Source organism: Fusarium proliferatum (assembly GCF_900067095.1).
Source record: "Fusarium proliferatum ET1 genome assembly, contig: FPRO_scaffold006, whole genome shotgun sequence".
NCBI lineage: Eukaryota > Fungi > Ascomycota > Sordariomycetes > Hypocreales > Nectriaceae > Fusarium > Fusarium proliferatum.
The window spans coordinates 1,519,976-1,543,396 of record NW_022194795.1 but is presented as its reverse complement, the minus strand read 5'-3'; the positions used below and the strand labels follow the sequence as shown (position 1 = coordinate 1,543,396).

At 49.4% G+C, this 23,421-nt stretch overlaps 6 protein-coding genes across 6 annotated transcripts; 4 read left to right on the top strand and 2 right to left on the bottom strand.

Annotated features, from left to right (window-relative positions):
* Window positions 1–98: 98 nt before the first annotated feature.
* On the top strand, window positions 99–2,352 carry FPRO_09575 (uncharacterized protein; the record flags this gene model as incomplete). Its single annotated transcript, XM_031232981.1, has 4 exons — window positions 99–718; window positions 771–1,036; window positions 1,086–1,533; window positions 1,581–2,352. The coding sequence occupies 4 exons, from the start codon at window positions 99–101 to the stop codon at window positions 2,350–2,352; spliced, it is 2,106 nt and encodes a 701-aa protein (XP_031082864.1).
* Window positions 2,353–3,191: 839 nt separating this feature from the next.
* Window positions 3,192–5,497, bottom strand: FPRO_09574 (putative PAB1-mRNA polyadenylate-binding protein; the record flags this gene model as incomplete). Its single annotated transcript, XM_031232980.1, has 2 exons — window positions 3,192–3,315; window positions 3,369–5,497. 2 exons carry the CDS (start codon window positions 5,495–5,497, stop codon window positions 3,192–3,194), a joined length of 2,253 nt encoding a protein of 750 aa, XP_031082863.1.
* A 2,356-nt stretch (window positions 5,498–7,853) lies between these two features.
* Window positions 7,854–11,399, top strand: FPRO_09573 (putative HUL5-ubiquitin-protein ligase (E3); the record flags this gene model as incomplete). Its single annotated transcript, XM_031232979.1, has 3 exons — window positions 7,854–8,353; window positions 8,415–8,626; window positions 8,662–11,399. 3 exons carry the CDS (start codon window positions 7,854–7,856, stop codon window positions 11,397–11,399), a joined length of 3,450 nt encoding a protein of 1,149 aa, XP_031082862.1.
* Window positions 11,400–11,725: 326 nt separating this feature from the next.
* Window positions 11,726–13,385, bottom strand: FPRO_09572 (related to Meiotically up-regulated gene 157 protein; the record flags this gene model as incomplete). Its single annotated transcript, XM_031232978.1, has 3 exons — window positions 11,726–11,828; window positions 11,879–13,023; window positions 13,080–13,385. 3 exons carry the CDS (start codon window positions 13,383–13,385, stop codon window positions 11,726–11,728), a joined length of 1,554 nt encoding a protein of 517 aa, XP_031082861.1.
* Window positions 13,386–16,342: 2,957 nt separating this feature from the next.
* On the top strand, window positions 16,343–18,310 carry FPRO_09571 (putative flavoprotein-ubiquinone oxidoreductase; the record flags this gene model as incomplete). The annotated part of the gene is made up of 2 exons (XM_031232977.1): window positions 16,343–18,147; window positions 18,211–18,310. The coding sequence occupies 2 exons, from the start codon at window positions 16,343–16,345 to the stop codon at window positions 18,308–18,310; spliced, it is 1,905 nt and encodes a 634-aa protein (XP_031082860.1).
* Window positions 18,311–22,475: 4,165 nt separating this feature from the next.
* Window positions 22,476–23,408, top strand: FPRO_09570 (putative transcription initiation factor TFIID; the record flags this gene model as incomplete). Its single annotated transcript, XM_031232976.1, has 4 exons — window positions 22,476–22,717; window positions 22,779–22,866; window positions 22,922–23,336; window positions 23,392–23,408. The coding sequence occupies 4 exons, from the start codon at window positions 22,476–22,478 to the stop codon at window positions 23,406–23,408; spliced, it is 762 nt and encodes a 253-aa protein (XP_031082859.1).
* Window positions 23,409–23,421: the final 13 nt, after the last annotated feature.

Below are 23,421 nucleotides of genomic sequence, written 5' to 3'. Positions count from 1 at the left end.
CCGTTTTGTCATAACCCCACCTCCCATTATCTTATTCAAAGACAAGTCGAGTCAATTCAGTGGCAGAGAAAGCCGTATATCACTCAGCTATCGTCTCTATGACTTCCTTCTTCACAGTCAACAACAACGTCTCGCTCGTCAGCGTCACTATTGCTCCAAGCACGTATCTTATCACTGTTGCTCTGCTTCTTCTCTTTGCCATCATTTACATCCCCCGTCTTTTGGCTTGCCGATTTCCTAATCTGGGCATACCTTTGCCATCGCTGGCTTCAATATTAAGGCCAATACTTGGAGACCCAACAGACAGTCAAAGGCATCCAGCCAAACCTGAAAAGGCCCTACCGGAGCCACCATATGCCGCCACTGGACTTGTATTCGAGGATCAGCAGCAACTCGTCATCTCTGGGCAGGATATCGTCCTTGCGCAGCGCCGCCATTACCTCCAACAACAACAATTAGCTCAACAACAACGACTTCTCCTCGAGAAGCAGAAACAACTTGAGTTTCAAGAAGTAGAATATCGCCGTCGTCGGGATTCGCACCAGGACTCATCACCATCAAAAAGATCTACCGACAATGGATCCCCTCGAAGGTCTAGACGCCAGCTTACAGGACTTCGATCTCCCACCAAGTCCATCGCTGCCACAACACTCAGCTCATCGCAGCGAAGCAGCAATGACAGAAGGGGATCTCGAGGAGTCGGAGACCGCTTCCGCGAGTGGGTACTCACCACCGGCGTGGCGAAGGCTGGGAAACGGAGACCGGAGTAGTGGCTTCTGGAGAGCTCCTCAGCAGGGCTTTATGCACCGAGGGATGAGCACGCTCAGAGAGAGCTCCCCTGAGCTGGATGGCAGTGAGGACGATGGCGTCCTGGAGAGAGCCATTCGGACGAGGCTGCCCAGGGGGAGCCAGAGTCCAGGCAAAGGCAGGAGTATGAGCCCTGAGAAAACGGATGATCCCACAATCCAGTTTCAGCTCCACGAGAAGGCAAGCCCTTCAAGAGAGCTGAGCTTACACGAAGCGACACCAGATAACTGTAGGTGAAGTTGTGGCAAGATCCCAGATACATATCTAATACATGTTAGACATCCGCTTTGCCGTCCGTGCCGAAGTTCAGCATCGCACTGAACCCATTGAGACAGCCATCAACTTCATTCGTGATCACTACAAAGCTCTTACTAGGACATGGTCAACAACTTTCACCACCATCATCATTGCCTTCTTCTCTGTCGCTATCTTCAAATCTCTCTTACAGCCCGCTGCCCCACGTCCAGTTGGCGATCTTGTGAAAGTTGCAGGACTAGCTCGCTCATTCGAACCCCTCATATATTACTCCGAGCATGCTGTTTCCCAAGTACATGATCTACAGGCGACAAGCGTTGCTGTCTGGGATCTCGGTGAGAGTGTACGTACAAGTGATATGCGCGATGCTCCTAGAATCGTGGCAGACCTAGATGCTCTCAGTGAGACTATGAAGACGTTGGCCATAGAGATGACCAAATTCTTTGCTAGAGTCGATGGCGACATTGATGGGTAAGTCGTGAGCTGGAAACGATCTGGGCCAATCTAACATATCGCAGCATCCTCAACGTCATGGATTGGGCCAAAATGCACCTCAACCGCCTCAAATCATCCCCTTCCCCTTCAACTATCTCCTCAGCTTACGACAACATTCACAATCTTCTCTCACAAGCACGTGTCCTTGAGGATGCCTCCGGCTCTCCTACCACTCTTGGTCGCTTGGCCAGCCACATATTTGGCCTCTCAAATCCGCAAAGGGAGCAACGCATGGTGCAGCTCCTCTTCACCGAGTTTCTTTCTGTCCTTGAAGACTCCATCCAAGCTGAGCTACAACATAGCGTCACCCTATTCGCCCTTTTCGAAGCTGTGGATCATCACTTCCTGAATCTTGCCCGCACTGTTGTTCGCGAATCGTCTGCTCAGGAAGAACTTCATGCCGATATGCTTTCGAGCCTCTGGACGCGGCTCCTTGGAACAAGAGCGGCTGAATTACGTAAATTTGAACAGAATCGTCTGCTATTACGCGACGTCCGGGAAAAGACAGTGCGCAATAAAGGCATTCTTGTTGAACACAACGGCAAACTTTTAACTTTAAAAGCGTCCCTAGAAACTCTTCGCAGCAAACTCGTCTCGCCTCTTGTTCGCGGCGTCAACTCTACAACACTCACATTGGAGGATCAAATTCGTGGTCTCAGCGATGTGAGCGATTACCTCGGTGATGTCAGGAAACAGCAGAAGGGTAAAGTCATGGAGACTCTGTTTGGTAGCGTACCCAGCAAAAAGTATGCAATCGAAGACAGGCCTGGCACTGTTGTCGTAAATCCCCTCTAAAGGTGCCCGAATTCTTTGAGACCCCAAACTGCATCTTGGATTTCTCTAGGACTAGTTTTCCCTTGCGACTTTGGAATGCAGTCACTTATCAAGCGTATCTTTCATACTGTTGGGTTTGAAGGATCTAGACACCTTGCCCTGGCAGGATTATGCTGCTGCTGGAATATGATTGTCCAACAAACTTTTGGATCTCACTGCTCTGTGAGTACAGAACAGGAATTTTGTTTGGGCGTTAGGTAAATCTACACTGACATGGTTCATTGCATAAAAGATAGCCTCTACTTTATACCTCTTAGTTTCAATTTACAAGTTAGCATTTTCACGATATTTACATGTACGAGGCATCACATCGAAAGGATATTTCCTTTCTCACGTTGGCAGGACGCACACATAATAGTAACTTAAACATGTCTCTTTCATTAGAAACCCTAACCGCATAAAACCTCTGCGTTGATCATGCCTGCAAACAAGAACCATTGGTAGGGGGTATAGGCCAACAGCCAGAGTGTCAGAAAACCGTCAACGCCGTCCTGGTGGGTTCTCCCGAAAGCGCCGACGCCGTTGCTGTGAGCAAGCGACGGTTCGCGACGAGAGCCAGCCACCGTAAAATCCCCAAACTTTTGAAATCTCCCTTCCTGAGAAGAAATAGCAACCAATTCTATCTGTACATAATGCGCCCCCTCGGGTTGGGTAACACAAGGTCGTAAAGCATGTTTCGTTGCTGATTGTTCCATAAATTGCCTCGTAGAGACATTCGTCGTTCCATTGGAGGGGTTTGCCCAGTCAGATAACCATGAAAAAAAGAAATTGATAGAATTGTGGTGAAGTTGGAAAATGGCTTAAGCCTTGGTCTCTTCCTCCTTCTTGGGCTCACCGCCCTCGCCGCCCTGGGCCTTAACATACTCGTCATAGACAGCCAGGGCCTCATCGACCTTGGCCTTGAGAGCGGCATCGTCCTCGATCCTGGATGAATGTTAGAGCCTGGTCATGGTTTGTGGGAAAGTAGTTAAACTTACAGGTTGACAAGCTCAGCGTTGTCCATCTCTAGAAGCATACCGGTGATCTTGCCAGCAAGCTCACCGTTAATGGCTTGGATCTTGGGGAAGATCAGCTCACCGAGGATCTGCTTCTGCTGGGCGGGAGGAGCAGCAGCAAGCTGCTGCTGGAGCACATTAGGGCCGGCACCATCGGCACCACGACCACCTTGAGGTGCGTTGCCGTTACGTCCAGGTCCACCTCGGCCACCCTGCTGGCGGTTGTTAGGAGGGAAACCAGCCATACCGCCAGCCATGGGAGGACCACCGGGCATGTTCTGAGGACCACCACGGCCGCCCTGAGGAGCGCCACGGCCACCAAGAGCGGCTTGCTGGGCCTGCATAGCAGCCATGAACTGAGGGGTACCAGGCTGTCCGAACTGGGGAGGGAACTGGCCAGGCAAGCCGTACATGTTGGGAGGCATCTGCTGAGGAACACCACCACGGCCACCCTGCTGAGGGTAACCAGGGAACTGACCGGGGCGACCACCCTGAACACCGGGCATTCCCATGCCAGGCTGAGGGAAAGGAACACCACGACCACCCTGAGGCATGAAGCCGGGCTGCTGGCCAGGAGCAAAGTAAACAGGGGGTTGCATGTACTGCTGGGGCATACCGGCGGCGGCGGCGGCCTGCTGCATACGGAGTTGGTTACGAGCTTGGATGCTAGCCTCAAGCTGGCTCTTTCGAACATCCTTGCGCTGGGCCAAAGCGACATACAGAGGCTTGTTGTTAATCATACGCTGGTTCATCTCAGCGACAGCCTTGGTAGCATCGTCGGGGTTGCTGAAGCAGACGAATCCGAAGCCCTTGCTCTTACCGAGCTTCTTGTCCGACTTCTTCTCAGTCTTCTTATCGTCTTTAGCCTCCTCGCCCTCCTTGGTCTCCTCGCTAGCCTCTTCCTTGGCTTCTTCCTTGTTCTCCTTGTCCTTGTCATCCTGAGTCTCCTCCTTCTTGTCCTCGTCACCCTCAGTGGGGGTCTCACGCATCACCTTGGCGGACGTAATAGGACCGAACTCGGAGAACATCTGGCGGAGCTTATCATCGTCAACATCGTCATCGAGGTTCTTGATGTAGAGGTTAACGCCCTGGTACTTGTTGGCCTTCTCCAGGCGAGCAGCCTCATAAGACTTGCGGAGCTCCTCCTCGCGCTCGTGCTTCTTCTGGGCGCGGCCAACGTACAGATCCTGGCCATGGAAATCCTTACCGTTGAGGTCGTCAACAGCCTTGGAGGCACTCTCGTGAGTGGTAAAGTTGACAAAGCCGAAACCTCGGCTCTTGCCCTCCTGATCACGGGCGAGAGAGGAAGAGGTGACATCACCAAACTTCTCAAAGAGCTCACGGAAATCATCCTCAGTAACGTCAGGGGCAATGTTCTTGACGTAGACGTTAGTGAAGTTGGCCTTCATCTCCTCGAACTTGCTCTGGCGGTCCTTCTTGGGGATGTGGTGGCCGACATAAACCTTCTTCTCGTTGAGAAGCATGCCGTTGACGTGCTTGATAGCCTGGGAAGCAGCCTCATCGGTCTCGTAGTGAACGAAACCATAGCCCTTGGAGTTACCATTCTCGTCCTGGGCGACCTTGCAGCTCAGAATGTTACCAAAGGCAGCGAAGGTGTCGTGAAGAGCCTTGTTGTCAATAGCGACATCAAGGTTCTTGATGAAAACATTGCCCTGACCGTTCTTGCGAAGAGCAGGGTCACGCTGAGACCACATGATGCGGCAGGGGCGACCCTTGATCAGGGTATAGTTGAGCTCCTCAAGAGCCTTCTCGCCGTCGGCAGTGGCATTGTAGTTGACATAGGCATAACCAAGAGAGCGGCGGGTGACGGCGTCACGGCAGACACGGATAGAGGCGACGGCACCGATCTGTGAGAAGAGCTCGAAGAGCATAGCCTCAGTGACGGAGGGGTCAAGCTCGCCGACGTAGAGAGAAGCAGAGTTCTGGGGGTGAGGAGCAGCGGAGGTGGGAGTAGGAGCAGCAGCATCGTCAGCGGCGGCAGCGACGCCGGTGTCGACAGCAGGAGCCTTGGCATCACCACCGTTGAGAGAAGTGTTGTTGAGGTCGTTGGCGAGCTGGTCAACAGCGCCGGGAGCAGCGTTGGCGGCCATTGTGAATATCGGTTTTCTAGGGTTGAGTAAACCTGCAATGAGCAGTAGGGTTAGCAAATAATCAAGCAAGCGCTTTGAAAATTATAGTGAGTTTGAATATTGGGTATAAGAAGAGAGAGAGAGAGAGAATCGATTCGCAGACAGAGGAGGAAGAATTGCAGGGCTAGGCATACCTGTTTAAGAAGCCGACAGTGGAGAAAGTTCGCGTGGTACTCGACCTTGAGCGAACAAAGACGTAGCAACGAACAAAGCGATGCAGCGCGACGGTTTAGAGAGTCTTTGATTACGAGAGAATCAAAGCGAGGGTTGAAAGAAGTCGTCGAAGGAGGAAAAGTCACTCGGGCGGTGGGTGTCGCAAGAGAGACAAAGAGAGAAGAGAGGTCGTGAGATGAGGTGAGGGGGTAGTAGTGGTGTTGGTGGGTTGTGTTTTTTGGGGGTTTTTTCAAGTTTTTTTTGTGTTTTTATTCCGAGTGGAAATGAAGTGAGCAGAAACAGAGAACTAGTACGAAGACCGTACCTCTGGACTAACTCGACTTTTATGGGTTTTGGGGTTGAGTAATAAGGTTGGTTTCGTGGTTGAAGAAGGAAGAAAGAGAAATTTCGGTCGTGATAGAATATTTTTTGCTTAGCCTTGGCTGCACTGTAGACCTAAGGTCAAGGTACGTACTGTGCTGATTTGGTCATGGTAGAGGGGGAGGGATTGGTGGAGTGAACCTGCCAGAATTGATGGACACCTTGAGGAAGTGGGGTACATGCCAGCTGCTAGTGATAGGCTGCCGGGCATCGTAGAGGTCTTTCACTAACAGATGTCCCAGTCCAGCCCACTGTTCAGTGATAAGTAACGGACGGCACGTGCCCTACTCACCCATCTCGGCAGTGGCCAAGGTACAAGCGGCGCCCCCGGGGCTGGAAAAGGCAAACCGTTCGAATTTTTTGTCACTGTTGGAGATGGTAGCCACACTATGCCACGCTGTTGAAGCTAGTAAACGGCCCAGGCTGTCACTGGCCTGGGCTGAACTGGGCTACCTACGAACTAGAGGCTACGATGTAACAGAGAAAACTGTGGGAGGAAGCAATTTTTGCTTTTGATGTGTGTGTTTGCTAATTTTGACGATGACGACTTATCTTCAGTGTCTCACTGTTCAAAGTGATCCACTTGCAGTTAGAATGCCATTTTTCTTGTCGCTTCGGCCGGGGTATCACTGTACGAAGCAACGGACGTGCATATGAACCTATTGCTAGGCGCTTCATTAGATCCAGTATGCCATGATGTTTGGTTTCTTCACCGCCAAAGGCAGGCATACAATATTATTGCGGCGCGTGAACTCAACAAGTGGACATCCTTCGGGTCAAGGTTCCTTTGACAGTGCAATTTCCGGACGTCACATGAGGGGTATAAGATGAAAAGATGCAAGTATTTAGGATTGAGACAAAAACAAGCAAAAATTCCTGTCATCGATAAGCCGTTCTACCTATGCAATTACCTGGAACTCATGTAATCTTAAACACGAAGCCACCCCAACAGGACTCGGGGCCCATGGGAAGACTTTCACGCAACGTTTACGGAGTATGATGGTTGGAAATGTCGTGTCATAATGAGGGTATGGGTCTGCTTGTGACTAGTTCTTCTATAATATGATTAAATACCGACCTATACGCAAATTCTCACGATGGAAGGCTTTTGTTCACGAAGTCATTATTTGACTAAATAAGAGTATTACATTTTATTAAAACTCCTTAACCAAAATACAAATAAACCAGTTATTGGACTACAAGATTTCTCAAAATGACAAAGTCCCGAAGGTATGCCTGGCGGAGTCTTATCACAGAACTGAATCTAGAACTTACCAAGACTTTGTATATCAGCATTTCTAATCAGTGTATCACACCGAGGTTCAGAAAAGAGCTTAAATTAAAAATTAAAAAAAACTCCGCAGAATGAAACGAGAGTCCCTTCGCATAGACTCTCCTCAATTAGCGCATAATCGTGCTCACGGCGTGGTCATGGCATTTCGCATTTGCGTATTCCGCAGTTGCTCAGCGTAGTTGGTCTTATCTTATCGCAATCCCGGCTGCAGACAAAGGTGAGGTCACCTCAAAGCCATCCCCACCAAAGCATCTCCAAACTCCGAACGCGGCATTGGGCAAATAGCATCTAAAATAGACCAGGCCGCCGCTCGTCGCTGACTGAGCTTCTAAGCTGAATCTTCTAGAAGCAAGCTCGACACATATTCACGACAGGTTCGACGGCTGTGCCATTCAACCATGATATCGTTGCCTACCTACCTAAATATACTCCCGACTCACTGAACCTTTCGCTATCCTCCCATCCGGTCCCCCATCCCGCGTCATAACCATGTTCTCGACATTCACGGGCAACTCGAGACGCCCCCGAAATGTCAACCTTAGCGGCAGCACTGGGAATCCCTTCACCAATACCTCGTGGTCACCATCTGCTGTCTCGAACACAACAAAGACCGTTTCAAATGCACAGGCCGAGCGTGAGAAGCGACAAAATGATCGGGAAAAACTAAAGGCAGCCTGCAAGATACAGAGAATATGGAGAGGCTACAAAACAAGAGCCGAGCTGAAGGAGTCTCAGAGGAGCGCCTTCGATGCTCTGTATAAATCAGGGCCTCTTCAGAATCCTTCTGAGAGGCTTCCTAAAGCATTCGGGCTGTTTCTGTCCTTCTTCAGCCTGCGACGAGATGACGACATACAGCGAGCTATCTGTTATGCACATGATACCGAGTCTGTCGACCTCGAAGCAATTGCTCCTTCAAATGTTTGTCCGTCACGGGTAGGATGCCTTGTTCAACTGCTTTTACAGGCCTTGGATAGGTCTTTATCAATAGGGTACGCGACTACGTTTATCTCTAGTTTCATCTGGCCATTGTCTAACTAATAACATGTGCAGAGATCTTTCTGGCGATACCCATCTTCTTTTTAAACTCATTCTTCGCATCGTTACGAGGTACCCCGATTTGGTCGTTCCCGTAATCGACAGTTACTATACAGTAGTCGCCAAGCTATGTCAATTTCAGGAGCTCAGTGAGCAGTGGCGAGATATTATGCTTCAAGCCATTTCTAGCCCACTCGAGGCAGCATCTCACGAAGGCAAGTCTCCCGGTCAGGATCCTTGGTATTCCACTAACACTTTCCAGGGATATCACAAGTTTACCGTGCATACGCCTTCTCTTTCTTGGCCAAGAATAATCTGTATTTCTTCGAAGAAAATATCGCTACGCTATCCAGCACAGTCAGACTTTCTAATCTTTCAGAGGCGATAGCCACAGGACTGTCCTCTCGATCGAGCGAGAAACAGTCTGAGGATGCTCAACTCTGGCAGCTCGCCCACTTCATCGATTTGAGTCACTTTCACGCCAACAATAGCGGTGGCTCAGGTGTTTTAGAAACGCTTTACGCTCAATTATCTGGCCATTCCTCTACCATCAGTGCCCGGTTGTCCGCAAAGTCGACAGATAGCGACGAGAATAGCTCTGATGAACTTCTGGTGCCATCACTAGATCCTTATATCACTGCTAGACTCATGTCCCTAGTGGACAGCAATGGCATTTCGCAAACGTTACACGAATTCTCAACCAACCTGGCAGGATCCTCTTCGCAAGAGTATCAAAGCACGAGCCTTTTGGCTGGGTATATCTTAACCCTGCTCCGGTGTTTCCCTGCAAACAGCGACGACATACGCATGCGCCTCTTCCTTGAGGAAATTCCTACGGTTTCGGGTGATGTCCCAACGATAAAGTTTCTCTGGCAGATTATGAGCGAAACGGCGGTCTTCGTAAAGTTGAGGACTGAGTCAGAGCCACCGCTCAACATCCTCCGCAGGTATCTGGGTGTTACATCAGAGACTTCGAACACCCTAGAAGAGGAACAGGACTGGCGGATTGCTCTCTTGTTTCTTGAGCTATACATCTTCATTCTTCGCTTGAGCGATGACGAGGATTTTTTCAGTGGTATTGACCCACGGATCATGGAGCAAAACCAATCAATATCCCGCATTCGATCTTGTAGCCTGTCTTTGGAGGACGTCAAAATGCTGACGAGCTTTCTGAAGAATACTGCATTTACTCTTCACTACAGAGCCCAAGACCTCTCCAAATCTGCTGGTAGTCTCGAGGCAGCCTCTAGATATCGTTTTGACACCTATTTTGGTTCTGGACAATCTTCAGCAATGATACCGGAGGAACCTTCATCCCCCACAAAGAGTCCGACGAGGCTTGATATTGACAGCCTCCGAAACATTGTTACGACAGCTATGAAAATGCTGTATGAAAGAGATTCGAGGAAGCAATTCTTACCCACAGATCATTGGCTTATGACCTCAAAACTAGACCAGTCAGACTTTGTCAGTGCCGTTATTGCAGAGGAAAAGCGACAGATCGATGAAGACTCTGATGCCAGCGACGAGGGCAGTGAATATGGGGATGGCCCAGGTCTTTACTCAACCATTGTTGGCCAACGACTGTCACGGCACGCGAGACTCGAGAAACTCAAGGCTCAGCAGATTCGAAGTCAAAGAGAGCGCAAATTAGCAGAGATGAAGCCCAAGCTGGAGATTCTAAAACACATGCCGTTTGCGGTTCCCTTCGAAACCCGTGTCCAAATCTTTCGCCACTTTATCCAATTAGATCGACTGCAACGAGGGGAAAGCAGCCAGCCTTTTTTTGCCGGTCCGTTTGCGAAGCATCATGCGCAGATTTCACGCAAGAGTCTCTTTGACGATGCATATAAGCAATTCTATGAGATAGGGGACGATCTAAAGGGCCCTATCCAGATCACATTTGTTGATCAGTTCGGTGCCGCCGAGGCTGGTATCGATGGAGGAGGTGTTACCAAAGAGTTCCTTATCAGCGTATCGACAGAAGCGTTCGGTGCTGAAGGTGGTAGAGGCATGTTCACTTCGAACGAAAAGGGACTTCTGTACCCTGATCCCACAGCCCTCGACGTTATTCGGGAAGAATTGCGCCATGCCGGAATGACAGAAGCCAACAGCACATTCCGAGATATGATATCAGATTTACTCAAGCGATATGAATTTCTCGGCAGGATCGTGGGCAAATGCATGTACGAGGGTATTCTCGTTGACTTGACTTTTGCTGGCTTTTTTCTCCTTAAGTGGACGTCGACAGGGCCCAACGATGAGAACACTTATAAAGGAAGCGTGAACGATCTTCGAGACATGGATGAGGATCTCTACAGAGGCATGCTGCGACTCAAGAATTATCCTGGGGATGTTTCTGAACTGGGAATCGACTTCACCATTGAGGACCAGGTTTCGGACCCTAAAGATCCAGTGAAGACCGTCACCAGAAAGCTTATAGCCAATGGCGATCAGATCCACGTTACGAACGACAACCGCCTCTTGTACATTTCGTATGTCGCTCGGCACCGTTTGGTTGTTCAGCCAGCACCACAGACCTCGGCCTTCTTGCGCGGTTTGAGGTCTATTATCCGCCCATCGTGGCTATCTATGTTTAATCAGTCGGAGCTGCAGCGTCTTGTCGGCGGCGACTCATCCGAGATCGATATCGAAGATCTCCGGAAACATACCATTTACGGCGGCTTATACCAAATTGGCGATGACGGTGAAGAGCATGAAACAATCAAGTTGTTCTGGAAAGTCATGCATAGTTTCACAGATGATCAACGCCGTGCCGTTCTCAAATATGTCAGCTCAACACCCCGGGCCCCTTTGTTGGGCTTCTCACAATTGAAACCATTGTTCAGCATTCGAGATGGGGGAACAGACGAGGAGAGACTGCCCAGTACTAGCACATGTGTTAACCTACTCAAGCTACCAAGATATACATCAGAGGCGACGCTTCGCGAGAAGTTACTTTATGCTATACAGTCAGGGGCAGGTTTCGACCTAAGTTAAGTGGGACTTGATCTTTTTTTTTAATGAGTCAGGAGGCAGATGAGAGGTGTTTTATTTGCGTTAGCATCAGAAATGCATGTTTAGGAGTTATGACTATGATGAGACAACGCTGGCTTTCGGCATAAGTATTGTATTTGGTCGGTCAATAGACAGACAATCCCACTGAACGCTTTATGACAAGCAAATAGTCGAACAACTTGTATTACGTGAATTAAATTCCACGATCAAATTAGACACGGAAGTGCATGTTATCTTCCTCTCTCATTAAGGACGGTTATACAACTCAATCTTGAATCATGCAGAGATTCCTATTACACATTGATAAATCATTTCTCATCAACGCCCTGGTAGCTCCTGGCTATTAATGTTGGCTTCCGTTTATACAAGTCCATAATCATTTGTCCAAACAAGCCATTGGCCCACGAGAACCTTTGTTCTGTCAGTACGCATAGCGCTTCAGCTCCGGCGGCATGACTTACCACGACCTTGTCCAATGCTTCTCGTTGTGACTATTAACAGTTTCGTGAATGAGACCGAGCCCGCTCGTTGAGTTCATCAACTGTCGAATACCATCCACGATCTCCTCGTCATCTTCAGTCGTCAAAAGCTGGACAATGAGCCCCATAGGCCACGCCATGCCTGGACCCAGATGAGGGCCACCTGTAGCATTCAGGACAGGTCCTCGGGCGTAGTAGGGGTTATATGAGCTTAGCACAAAAGCGCGTGTGTTGTCGTATACGTGCTGCGAGGCTGGTTTGTAGCCCAAGTGCGGAATACTCAAGAGGGAAGGAATATTGGCGTCGTCCATGAGACTATATGATCCGAAACCATCGATCTCATAAGCATACATCTCCCCGAAAATAGGGTGCTGGATAATAGCATGTTTGTTAATCCCAACTTCGATATCAAAAGCCAGCGCCTCCATCTCCTTGGCAACATTCTCATCCAAAGGTCTCATTATCTTTGCGCATGCGGCGAGGTAGCGTGAAAACATCATATTGGCAGGGATGAAGTACTGATAAATGCATGCGTCGTCGGATGGTCGAAAGAAACTGCGCACGAGGCCAATATGACCCTTGACGGGTGCGCCATGGCCATGGTTAGATACAGTCTCTGAGGCACTGTCAGCATTTCGCAGCCATGTATATGCAGGTTTCTGCACTCTGCCCTGCTCATCGTATGTCCCTTCTTGCATATGCTTGGCAACCCTTAAGATTGCCTTGACGGCTTCAGCCCAGCCGAACTTGCCAAAGAATTCGCCATCCTCGGTTTCGTCGTAGTAGTCCCATGATAATTGAAGAAACGCTGCAAGCGAATCAAGCTCGTATTTGCACTCGAAGACGAAATCGGTGTCATATTTCGGACTGACGGTGTCTCGAGGTTGGAGAGATCGCTTCACACGGCGGAGCTTGGCTTCAGGTGGAGGATGGAAGGCATTGCAGAAGGGAGATTTGGTTATATATCGGGCTTGGAGGTTGATGGCTCCGCGGAAGAGGGAGGCGATGTCGTTCTCGTTGGACGGGGAGCCTCTGTTGGAAGAAAGGACTGACTTGTATGATTGGAGCTGATTAGCACTATCCCTCAGCCAAAGTGCGTTTATATCGCCGGTGGTGATAAAGGCCAGCTGATGAAGTGTCAGCGGAATACATAGTATGATCTTGGACATGAATATTAATTTACCTCTTCATCAGGGTCATCAGCAGAAGTGCCCTGCCATTTCACGGTTGTGTCGAGTGTATTAGGCCATGTGTTCAGAAACAAACGATACAGATCTGGATCACCAATCGCTTGGTCCATCTCATCGTAAATCACCTTCTCAACCGCAGGCACTGAATATGTGCGGCAATCCTTGCCTGGACGCTGAAAAGGATACGCATGTCGCCCTGATGAGAAAGGCTCGTGTCGTTCGCGGGCGAACTGTTCGTAGTTGGGGCAATTGGCAGATACGGCTACGATGCTGGCCAGAAGGGGGAGTATGTGGTACATTTTGACGGTATTTCCGTCATTTGAAGGGGTTGTTGTTATGCAAACATTTTGGTGTTTCTTGGATGATTGTACCAGAAGGAGCCCGGTTTGAATATGCAGGAACCAATGATGGCCATTGACCCCTGACTAAAACTAAAGGGATGAGTGGGGCTGAAGCTGGGGAAGCCTGAAGCGTTGGAGATAAACTTCATAGGCTAATTGAAATAAGGTGATCGATCCCCTAAACCGTCCAAAATAGGCATTGGTTTAGACGGATTGAGATGAGGACATCGATTGTTTATCTCAAGGCAAGTTCATACCTATATAGATGATCTATAGTATCCCTATCAATCTCATAACTATACACTTTCAGATCACTGACAAGTCAATTGTGAGATGTTTTAATTCATAGATCAGGTACTTTGGGATTTTCAACATGTTCTTGCTTGCCCTCATCTCGTTATGTAAGGGACCCAATCGCCGATTACAACACCACTGATGGTCACGTCCTATACTGAATATCCCTGCGCATTGTATCGAGAGTCTATGGCAAGGTAAGTGTATCATTGTAAATCGTTACGAACACTTATCATGTTTCACTCCGAGATTCTCGCTATATCTGTCGGTTTGCTCTTCAATGCCAGTTATTCGTAGCAAGACATTCAGAGTCATATGTGCAGTATTTTATGCAGATCCCAGTGATTCATGCGTAGAGTTCGTAAATCGGTGTTCATGAATACAGTAAAATATTGCCCTTCTCACGTCACTGTTTGCTTTGGTGCATCTAGATATAAGAGCTCAGGCTTGTGGGACGACGGATTGCCTACACACAAGACTACACAAGCCTTAGCAGCACACGATGGCATTACCCAGCATATTTGACATTTCTCTTCCTGCTAACTTCTTTATTAAAGAAGATTGTCTCAGTTTAATGCATGGGTGTTTTAATCAGTACTTCTTTATCTGCCCATACGCTATGGTTCATACACATCCAACTCCTATCCTGGTTGGCTTTAACGGAACTACAGTCCTCTGGGCCCAGAGTACGACACCATTCGTTGAGTGCGTTGATATGACTCACCGACGAATTCATCAGGAGCTGATGGAGTTGGCGGAAAGCGGCGCGCGTTGGGTTGAGTACCAGTCAATCAGATATGGGTTCTCGAAATTAGCAGCGATGCCAGAGAGCCCAAACTCAGGACTTCAAGACGAAAGCTCTCAAAATTGGGATTGGTCTGATGGTGCAACAGCAACGTGGTGCAACCAGGCAAATTGAGATGCAAGGAAACCGTTTATACTGCAACACGTTCTACACGACCAAGTATTAATACGATGACTCAATCCACATTTGTGTATGATGAGTCCAGGCAACGAAAGGAATATACCGCGACAATATGCCTCGTATAGGGTAGCCATCGAGTTGAAGCATGGGTACATATTAGTATCATTCAAAGACAGCCTGTCTGCTAGTTTGAAACTGGAGAAATCAGTAATATACTAACTCGGAATAGAAGTGGCATATTATCTCTTGCAGTCTCGTTGTCTAGCTCGTCGGATCCATCACGTTCTAGCGAAAGCCGGACCATATAACAATAGCCAAGTACACTCGTTCGAGGGTAAATGACAATTGAATTTTTACGAGAAAGCCTCACAACGATGGTATAGTAGACTCGAAAAGCAAACCACTCCCTGTATAACATTAGTAAATCAAGTCATACCCTTGGCACACCAGGCTACCTCAACACGTGAGTGAGAATTTGCTGCTCGCTGCATGTAGTGTGTATATAGATGTCGAAGCAAATACAGGCCGAAACAATGCGTAGATACCTGAGCCGCGGCAAAGAACAGCGTTAAGCCGAAAGAAAGCATCGGCCAAGAGCATCCGAATACCGAACGCTTGGGGCATGGAGTTGACGTAATTGTTCATGGGCCCTGGCATCATGACAAGATAATGTATTCAAAACTTCAATAGCAAGTATTATGACAACTGAAGCCTTCTGGGGATGTTCGAACAAGGACACTTTCAAATGTCAGTCCTAAGTGACAGAAATACTTGGGTACGCTTAGGATAGGCAGGCTAGTACTTTATGATAATTTCATCTACCATGCTTTTTTGGACATATTCGTCAGGTATTGTAGGTCTTACACACGGTTACAGATTCAAAAGGAGATTTGCTGATTGGTGATTGTATTAATAGAGCTCATATATCAGATGCTGCTACCCATGACCATGTGCATAAAACTAACATTATTCGCTATCATCATTCATGATGTATGATGACATTTGCACATGCTAGTCACTGGAATCTGGATACATCCAACCATTGCATACCCCAGGTCCACACCAATGCGGATCAGCCGAGTACCAACCGCGATTTTAGACGTTGAATGACCGTAGGTAGTTCCTTGGCCTCGGTTATCCAAAAACCGAGTGCCGGTGAGAGCCTTGACAAACCCTTAGGTTCTGCAGCTACAACACTCTACCTATGAGAGAAGAGATGATACCTTGCTGTAAAGAGATATGTCAAGACAGAGAACCCCACCTCCCACTCTCTGAAGAATCTGATATCTAAATACCAAGGTAGAGGCCCGAGGATAACTACCTAACAAGCCGGAAAAGGAGCCCCAAGCTCTAGAAGGGCACCCGCCAAAAGAGCCAATTAACATCCAGTTAATTGTCAAAAAGAAGTCCTCAGTTGGACCCAAAAGCGGTAATAGCCACCCCGGCGATCGTTCGTGCCTTCCCCACTATCGGCCCTCTCTACTCGCACCACGAGAGAAAGAAAGAGTCAACGGCGGCAGAAAGTTGCTTACTTGCCGCCGACGCCAGGACATTTATTCCCACCTTGAGCTCCTCCAAAAGAAATCCCTTTCCCTTTACCCTTTTCCTTTCCCTCACCTCGAGTCTCACTCATCCATCGCCAGTCCTGCTCCCGGTGGCTGAACATCCAATTCGCCTTCAGCTCTGTACCGTCATTATGTCCGCCCCACGACCAGTTTCGCGATGCCTCCAGCGCAGTTCGAGGGTGCTTTCTCGCTCCCAAGTTTGTCCCGCCAGACCTAACCTCTCTATCGCCACAATTTCAGCTCGATTCTCTATCCCGAGAAGGACATCTACTACAGTATGGTCTGGCGCAAGAGTTCCAATGACTTCTCGTGCTTTTAGCACTACCTCTCGACTTCGAGATGATGACCAAGATTTCGACCCCGCGAGCGTTGAACGAGAGTCCGACGAGGTTGATGTCTGTATCGTAGGAGCTGGTCCTGCTGGACTCAGCGCCGCCATTCGCCTCAAGCAGCTTGCCAATGAAGCTGGAAACGAGGATTTTCGGGTACTTGTCCTGGAAAAAGCTGGCGACCTCGGCGCTCACATCCTCTCTGGAGCTGTGATCCAGCCCACCTCCATCAACGAACTTATCCCTGACTGGCTCGACGAGAACAATCCCAATCGTTTCGAACATGCCACTCCTGCTGGCACTGACCGTATGCGATTCCTCACCAAGAACTCTGCTATACCCATTCCAGCGCCTCCTCAAATGACCAATCATGGAAATTACATTGTTAGCTTGAATCAATTCGTAAAATGGCTTGGAGAGCGGGCCGAGGAGATTGGTGTTGAGGTTTACCCCGGATTCGCTGCCTCTGAGGTCGTTTATGCTTCAGATGGCTCAGTTAAGGGTGTCGCCACCAACGACCTTGGGGTTGGGCGTGATGGCAAGCCCAAGGAAACGTTTGAGCGAGGCATGGAGTTCCATGCCAGAGTGACCATGTTCGGTGAGGGATGCCATGGAAGCCTGAGCAAACAGGTTATCAACAAATTCGATCTGCGCAGGGACAGCCAGCATCAGACTTACGGCCTTGGTGTCAAAGAGGTTTGGGAGATTGATCCTGCCAAGTTTGAAAAGGGGCTAGTTGTGCATTCGATGGGTTACCCGCTACCCAAAGACGTGTACGGAGGCTCTTTTATGTACCACTTTGGCGAGAATCTTGTTCAGATTGGTCTCGTCGTCTCGCTTGATTACTCGAACCCTTGGATGTCCCCTTACCAGGAGTTCCAGAAGCTGAAGCGGCATCCCTTGTTCCGTGATGTTCTCGAGGGCGGCAAGTGCATCTCGTACGGTGCTCGAGCTCTTATTGAGGGTGGCTTCCAGTCTATTCCCAAGGTCGCTTTTCCAGGTGGTGCACTCATTGGTGACTCGGCTGGTTTCGTCAACGTTCCGAAAGTAAAGGGCACTCACAATGCCATGAAGTCAGGCATGCTTGCCGCCGAGGCAGCATGGACTGCTATTAGCGAAAAGACCGATGAAGGCACAGTATTTTTGTACGACTACGAGAACAAGTTGAGAGATTCTCCCATCTGGAAAGAACTCAAGGAGGTGCGCAACATGCGACCATCTTTCCACACTCCTCTCGGTCTCTATGGTGGTATCATGTACTCTGGTCTCGAGGCTTATGTCTTCAAGGGTCGCGTTCCCTGGACACTTAAGCATAAAACTCCCGACCACGCTGCTACGCTTCCCGCCGATAAGGTCCCCAAGATTGAGTACGAGAAGCCTGATGGCAAGCTCACTTTTGATATCTTGACGAGTGTTTCCCGAACAGGAACCAACCATGAGGAGGATCAACCAGTCCACTTACAGGTCAAGGATTGGGACGCTCATACTGAGTCAACATACCCTCCTTTCAAAGGCCTGGAAAACCGATTTTGCCCAGCTGGCGTTTACGAGTATGTTGAGGACGAGTCAAAGCCTCATGGCGTGCGCTTCCAAATTAACGCACAGAAGTAAGTTCCAAAGTTTTTACTACGACCTTCTTAAGTTGAGAACAGACTCTAACAGCAGAGCAGCTGCATCCATTGCAAGACGTGCGATATCAAGGCTCCTCACCAGGATATCAACTGGCAGGTGCCCCAAGGAGGTGAAGGTCCTAAATACTACATGACCTAAGGAAACCAAACATTGGTTTTTTTTTGGAAGCAACACTTTTTCGTTATGTATTCTGTATGATACCTTGTTTATATACCTTGATGCATCATTGGCGCGTTGGGGACAGTCAATTGGTATAAGCCTGAGAGTAAGAGATGGGAAGGTTTGACATTTGGAGCATATTGGAGTCAAGGTACAAATGAATGCAAAAATATGACTTTTGGTACGGAGTGAAGGTCCAGACCATAAAATCGACGGGTGACTGAAAGTACGCATGCTGCAATAGCACAGAGGTGCTTATTGTTCAGCCAGAAGCAATCCAGATGCTGTTGTTGCATAGGGAGGTCACTTGAGCCGCATGGACTTGAGCTTATCAGCATGTGAACAAAGAGGAATGGCGAAGGCCTAGAGCGTCCAATGTGGAGAGCCTAGTCCTTGTGAATTCCGCGGCTATGTCTCTTGACATGTGCAGATAGTTTTTTTTGAATAACAACATGACAATCTCAATTGCAGGACGACTAAATCACATATGAGTGAGGCAATTGGCCCAAAACTACAACTAAGTATAATCGAAGCCATTAAAGTGTAATGACAAAGGAATCAAGGGCTTATCTTTTCTGTGAACCAGGTAAGGACTGAATAGAGATAGCTTTGCGATCGCCCCCACAAAAGAAGAGCAATCTTGTTCAAACAAACCTTGCAGTGCGGAGTCGGTTCATGCCCCGGCCAAATTTGCCCATGGATCAAGAAAGTTAGCGAGACATGGCGGATCCTGGTAGAACCGTGAAGAAGTTCAAATGGCTGGTTGGTTCCTCTGAGGATGAACAGTCTGTGGAGTTCCTGTCCAAACCCAGGCTAGGACTGTGATAAGTCGTGGGACCAGGAAATTGTTAGTGAGGTACTTGTGTCAGCAAGCCCCCGGTAATTTGACGCGTTCTCGTAAGAGGTAACCATACTTGGCGATCCTTGACAATCAAAATTTTCGTGTCACCACTCGGCGTCAAATTGACGGTGGCATCCTGGAACGTGTCCTCAATGCAGACTGGGGTTTCCGAGAGTCACGACATGCAGGCTTCGAAAGTCTAGCCCAGGTGTCGGGAGCCATGCATCACTCTACGCTCAGTCTCGCATAAGAAAGCGGTACAAAAGCTGGTAGACGCAGCGTGATAAATAAAGAATGCATCAGCGTCCAAAAGTGAGCAACCATTACGACTGCATCATTTATGGCGGGATGCCCAAGTCGTAGTACTGAGTACATGATGCAAGAAGCCAGTCAGTGGGCGCACAGATCCAGCCTCCCTAGCACTGCGAAGGGGGGGACAGTTTGCTGGCTAACTGCTTCCTGGTTGGCCACAGTTGAATGACTCACAGAGTCAGCGGGCGGTTGGGGGGGGGGCTCAATAGCCTCAATATGAGGGCACGAAAAAAGGAAACCCCCATAACCTGCCCTTCACTCCCTTGTCGCACGCTGACTGGACACGGGAATGGCAAATTTCAAAACATTCTGCTGTGCGGAGTGTCCGTTAAACAGGCTTTGTGCAGCCATTTAGTCGCGTGACCTTTTGACCGAGCCATATTCTTGTTGCAGGCAATGTAATGGGGTGACTTTGCTGATGAGACGCTTGCGAGACGACTATCGCAGTGAAATGAGCGCGATTCAAATGACCCTGCTCAAGAAGCTGGGGTGACGACGCGTACTAAAGGAGGGCGCGTGGGCTGAACAAAACAGTCAGTGAAGGGGGCAGAGCGTGTTTCAGGGTCCCATCGTGTTGGTGGTTGGGTTGGGAGAAGCAGAAAAAAAGTCCCACGGGGGGCGAGCAAAGGGTTTGACAGGGCGGAGCATGGCTAGAACCAGAGTTAGTGGTGCCCGCTCCGATAAGGAGCGACGGGGATACGCGACTGCGATTGGGGCAACAGAGGCGATCTTGGTGCGCCAACGAGCGAGAGCAATCAGAGTCAGACGCTGATGAGAGGTGGGAGTCAGTCTGAATGAGTGGAAAGCCTAAAAAGCAACCAACCGCGCCAGCACCCTTAGTCGGACTAGCCCCCCCGGCCCATAATTCCAGTCCGTATCCGAGGCCCACAGGCCTGCGAGTCTCCATGGATAGGCGCTGTGACGCTGTTGTCGCCGCCGGATTGCGTGCTGATGCCGTCGCGATATCCGGCTTGAGTCAAGCCAGTCCAGGTCAAGGCAGGCTCTGTTCGTCGATGGGTCTCGGTGCCCGCCTTTGCTGTCTTTCGTGATCGTTCCCGTCGGTATTTGGCATCGTTTTCGTCCATCTCGACTCGGTCGGTACCGGTTCACGTCGTCTTTCGCTCTCTCTTCATCTCTGTCGTGTGTTGCCTTTAATCATCTTCGGGGGTGTCGACGTCGTTCGTCATCGAAATCGATCCAACATTTCATAGCTGGGTATTGACTCGCAGATTGCTGTTGAGGGTTGTTGGAGAGGAGGAGGTGCAAGGTCTGAGGTGAGGTGATGGAGGGACAGAAAATAAAGCGCAGGGAAAGGGATGATGACGACCAAAAAACTCGCAGCCAGGAAAGGAGGAAAACTGCTCACGCCAAGCTGTGGAAGAAATAATCCCGATACTTGTGAACTGGTAAGAGAGAAAAGACACGCGATTACATTGCATGTTGTGACTCAAAGTTGGTTAGTGCTGCTTCGATGATATTGTCACTTGGGTTGGTTATCTCACCTGAATGTGTCTCGCTTAGACCGTTGCTTCTTCTGATCTGTGTACACGTCTTGGCTCCCTTGCCACCCTGCTTGTGTCTCTTGCGACTGAACGGAGAGCAAGCAACGCTGGCGAGGGTAATAGCGGCTCGCTACCATCCACATGTATGGCCTGTATCGGGCAGCAGGACAGCCAGTTAGTGGCAATCCTTAAATCCTGGAAGCTCGCAACCCCAGTGCATCAGAACCTGCAGCGCCTGAGTGCAGAGCAACGGGAAAAGTTTGGGCGCAGGTCAGGTCGTGTTGCAAAGTCAAAACAGAGGTACCGATACATGTGTACATAGACTTTGAGTCTGCTATAGCGACACTTCAGGGGCTCAATGCTGAGACTGGGGTGAGTGGGTGGGAAAAAAGGAGATAAAATCAGCGTCGCAAGAGTGTTTGATTGGATCAACTCAGTTTAGTGCAGAGACTAGCTCATGCCAAGCCTGCCAGCGTCGGACGCCACAGGTCGTGTTGTTGCCTGGGGTCTCCTGCCTGAGCAGCCTTTGCTCAAAATTATAAAGAGCCAGCCCTCCCCTCGCCCGCCTGTTTCGAAGGACCTGCGCGGAAGTCCCGACTGACGGCCCTACGTACCAACCACTTACGTCCGGCCTCTCCTTTTATTTTTGATCCCCCCCACGACGTCACACCCCACATCTACACTTTCACATCCCAATCTGTGTGGATAATTACCATCTTGTCCCATATCAGTCTGAGCCTTGAATCATATCGGGCTTTGTCTCTCTCCTCTTCACTTTGTCAATACATCACGACCCTGCTGTCGCAGACGTGATCACACTCTCTAGGTCATAGCCCTTGCGACCAGGTTGCAAGAACTGAAAAACGTTCCTTGCCCTCTTCGCTCCTTGAGCGCAACCGACATCGTTGAACCCGACCAAGACCGGAACGAAGCGATACCCGCCGACACCGTCATCGTCATACATCGATTCATCGCGCTATTGTAGACAACAATAGAAAGAAAAAAAAAAGAAGAAGCTGTCGTGAAGTGAAAGAAGCTTTTGGTCTTCTAAACCTATAATAACTTGATCGATACATCGACTCGAGGGAAAAAGCCACTGTCTTTCTCTCATCTTCCAAATCGTTCCGCATCGAATCTTTGAGTTCGTCGCTTTTAAGGAACAAAACTTTGCTGGGCCAGTTTCTTTGTAGGGGACACATTCACTTGTTTCTCTCCCGCGATTGGTAGGTAGCCCCTCTGATTCACTGCACAGCCCCACTATCCCCGCCCTATAAAAGGCCTACTTCTCCTCCCTTTTCTCAACTTCTCTTTCGCAACACCACATCGGCGCTGCACTTGTTACCGGTTGCATCGTCACCATCGCATCTACCTTCCAGGGTAGGATGCACGCTCTTTTCCTTGATGCGCGGTGCTAACTCGGGTCTTGCTCTAGATCTGTTCAGCGATTTTTTTTAATAACCGTTGACGCATCTCGATACCGACTCCAATCATGGAAGGCATCCAGACACACCCATCGAACGCGGCGCAAGCCAAGGCGTTCACGGCGCCAGGATCGCTGTCGTTCCCTGGAGCTACCAACGAGCTGACACCTCCGCCCGTCGGTACTGGTGATGCTCAGCGACCTGCCCTCAACGGCCAGCAGGCGGCAAATGGCAATGGGGTGGCACCCGCAACGCCTGTCGCGACGCCTGCTGCTACTCAAGGACCTAGTGGAATTACCCCCACTCTACAGTATGTATCCTCCTGAGTGACCTTTTTATGCTCAGCGAGGCTTATCTGGCAAACTTTAAAGGAACATTGTGGCTACAGTGAACTTGGACTGCCGCTTGGACCTCAAGACTATTGCTCTGCATGCTCGTAACGCAGAGTACAACCCCAAGGTACTACACATCTGACGTGAATACCGAGTAAGAAACACGTTGCTAACAGAAGAAGCGTTTCGCTGCTGTCATCATGCGAATCCGCGAGCCCAAAACCACCGCTCTGATCTTCGCTTCCGGCAAGATGGTTGTCACTGGTGCCAAGTCTGAAGACGATTCGAAGCTCGCTTCAAGAAAGTACGCTCGTATCATTCAGAAGCTTGGTTTCAATGCCAAGTTCACCGACTTCAAGATTCAGAACATCGTCGGCTCTTGCGATATCAAGTTCCCTATCCGACTCGAGGGTTTGGCATCTCGCCATCACAATTTCAGTTCTTATGAACCCGAGTTGTTCCCCGGTCTAATCTACCGTATGATCAAGCCCAAGATCGTGCTTCTCATCTTTGTCAGTGGCAAGATCGTCTTGACTGGTGCCAAGGTCCGCGAGGAGATCTACCAGGCCTTCGAGATGATCTACCCTGTGTTGCAAGGTATGTCTTTGTTCACTCTTTTTCTGGTCGCACTGATGCTAACATTTCTCACCAGATTTCCGCAAAGTCTAAGGTGCCACTTGAC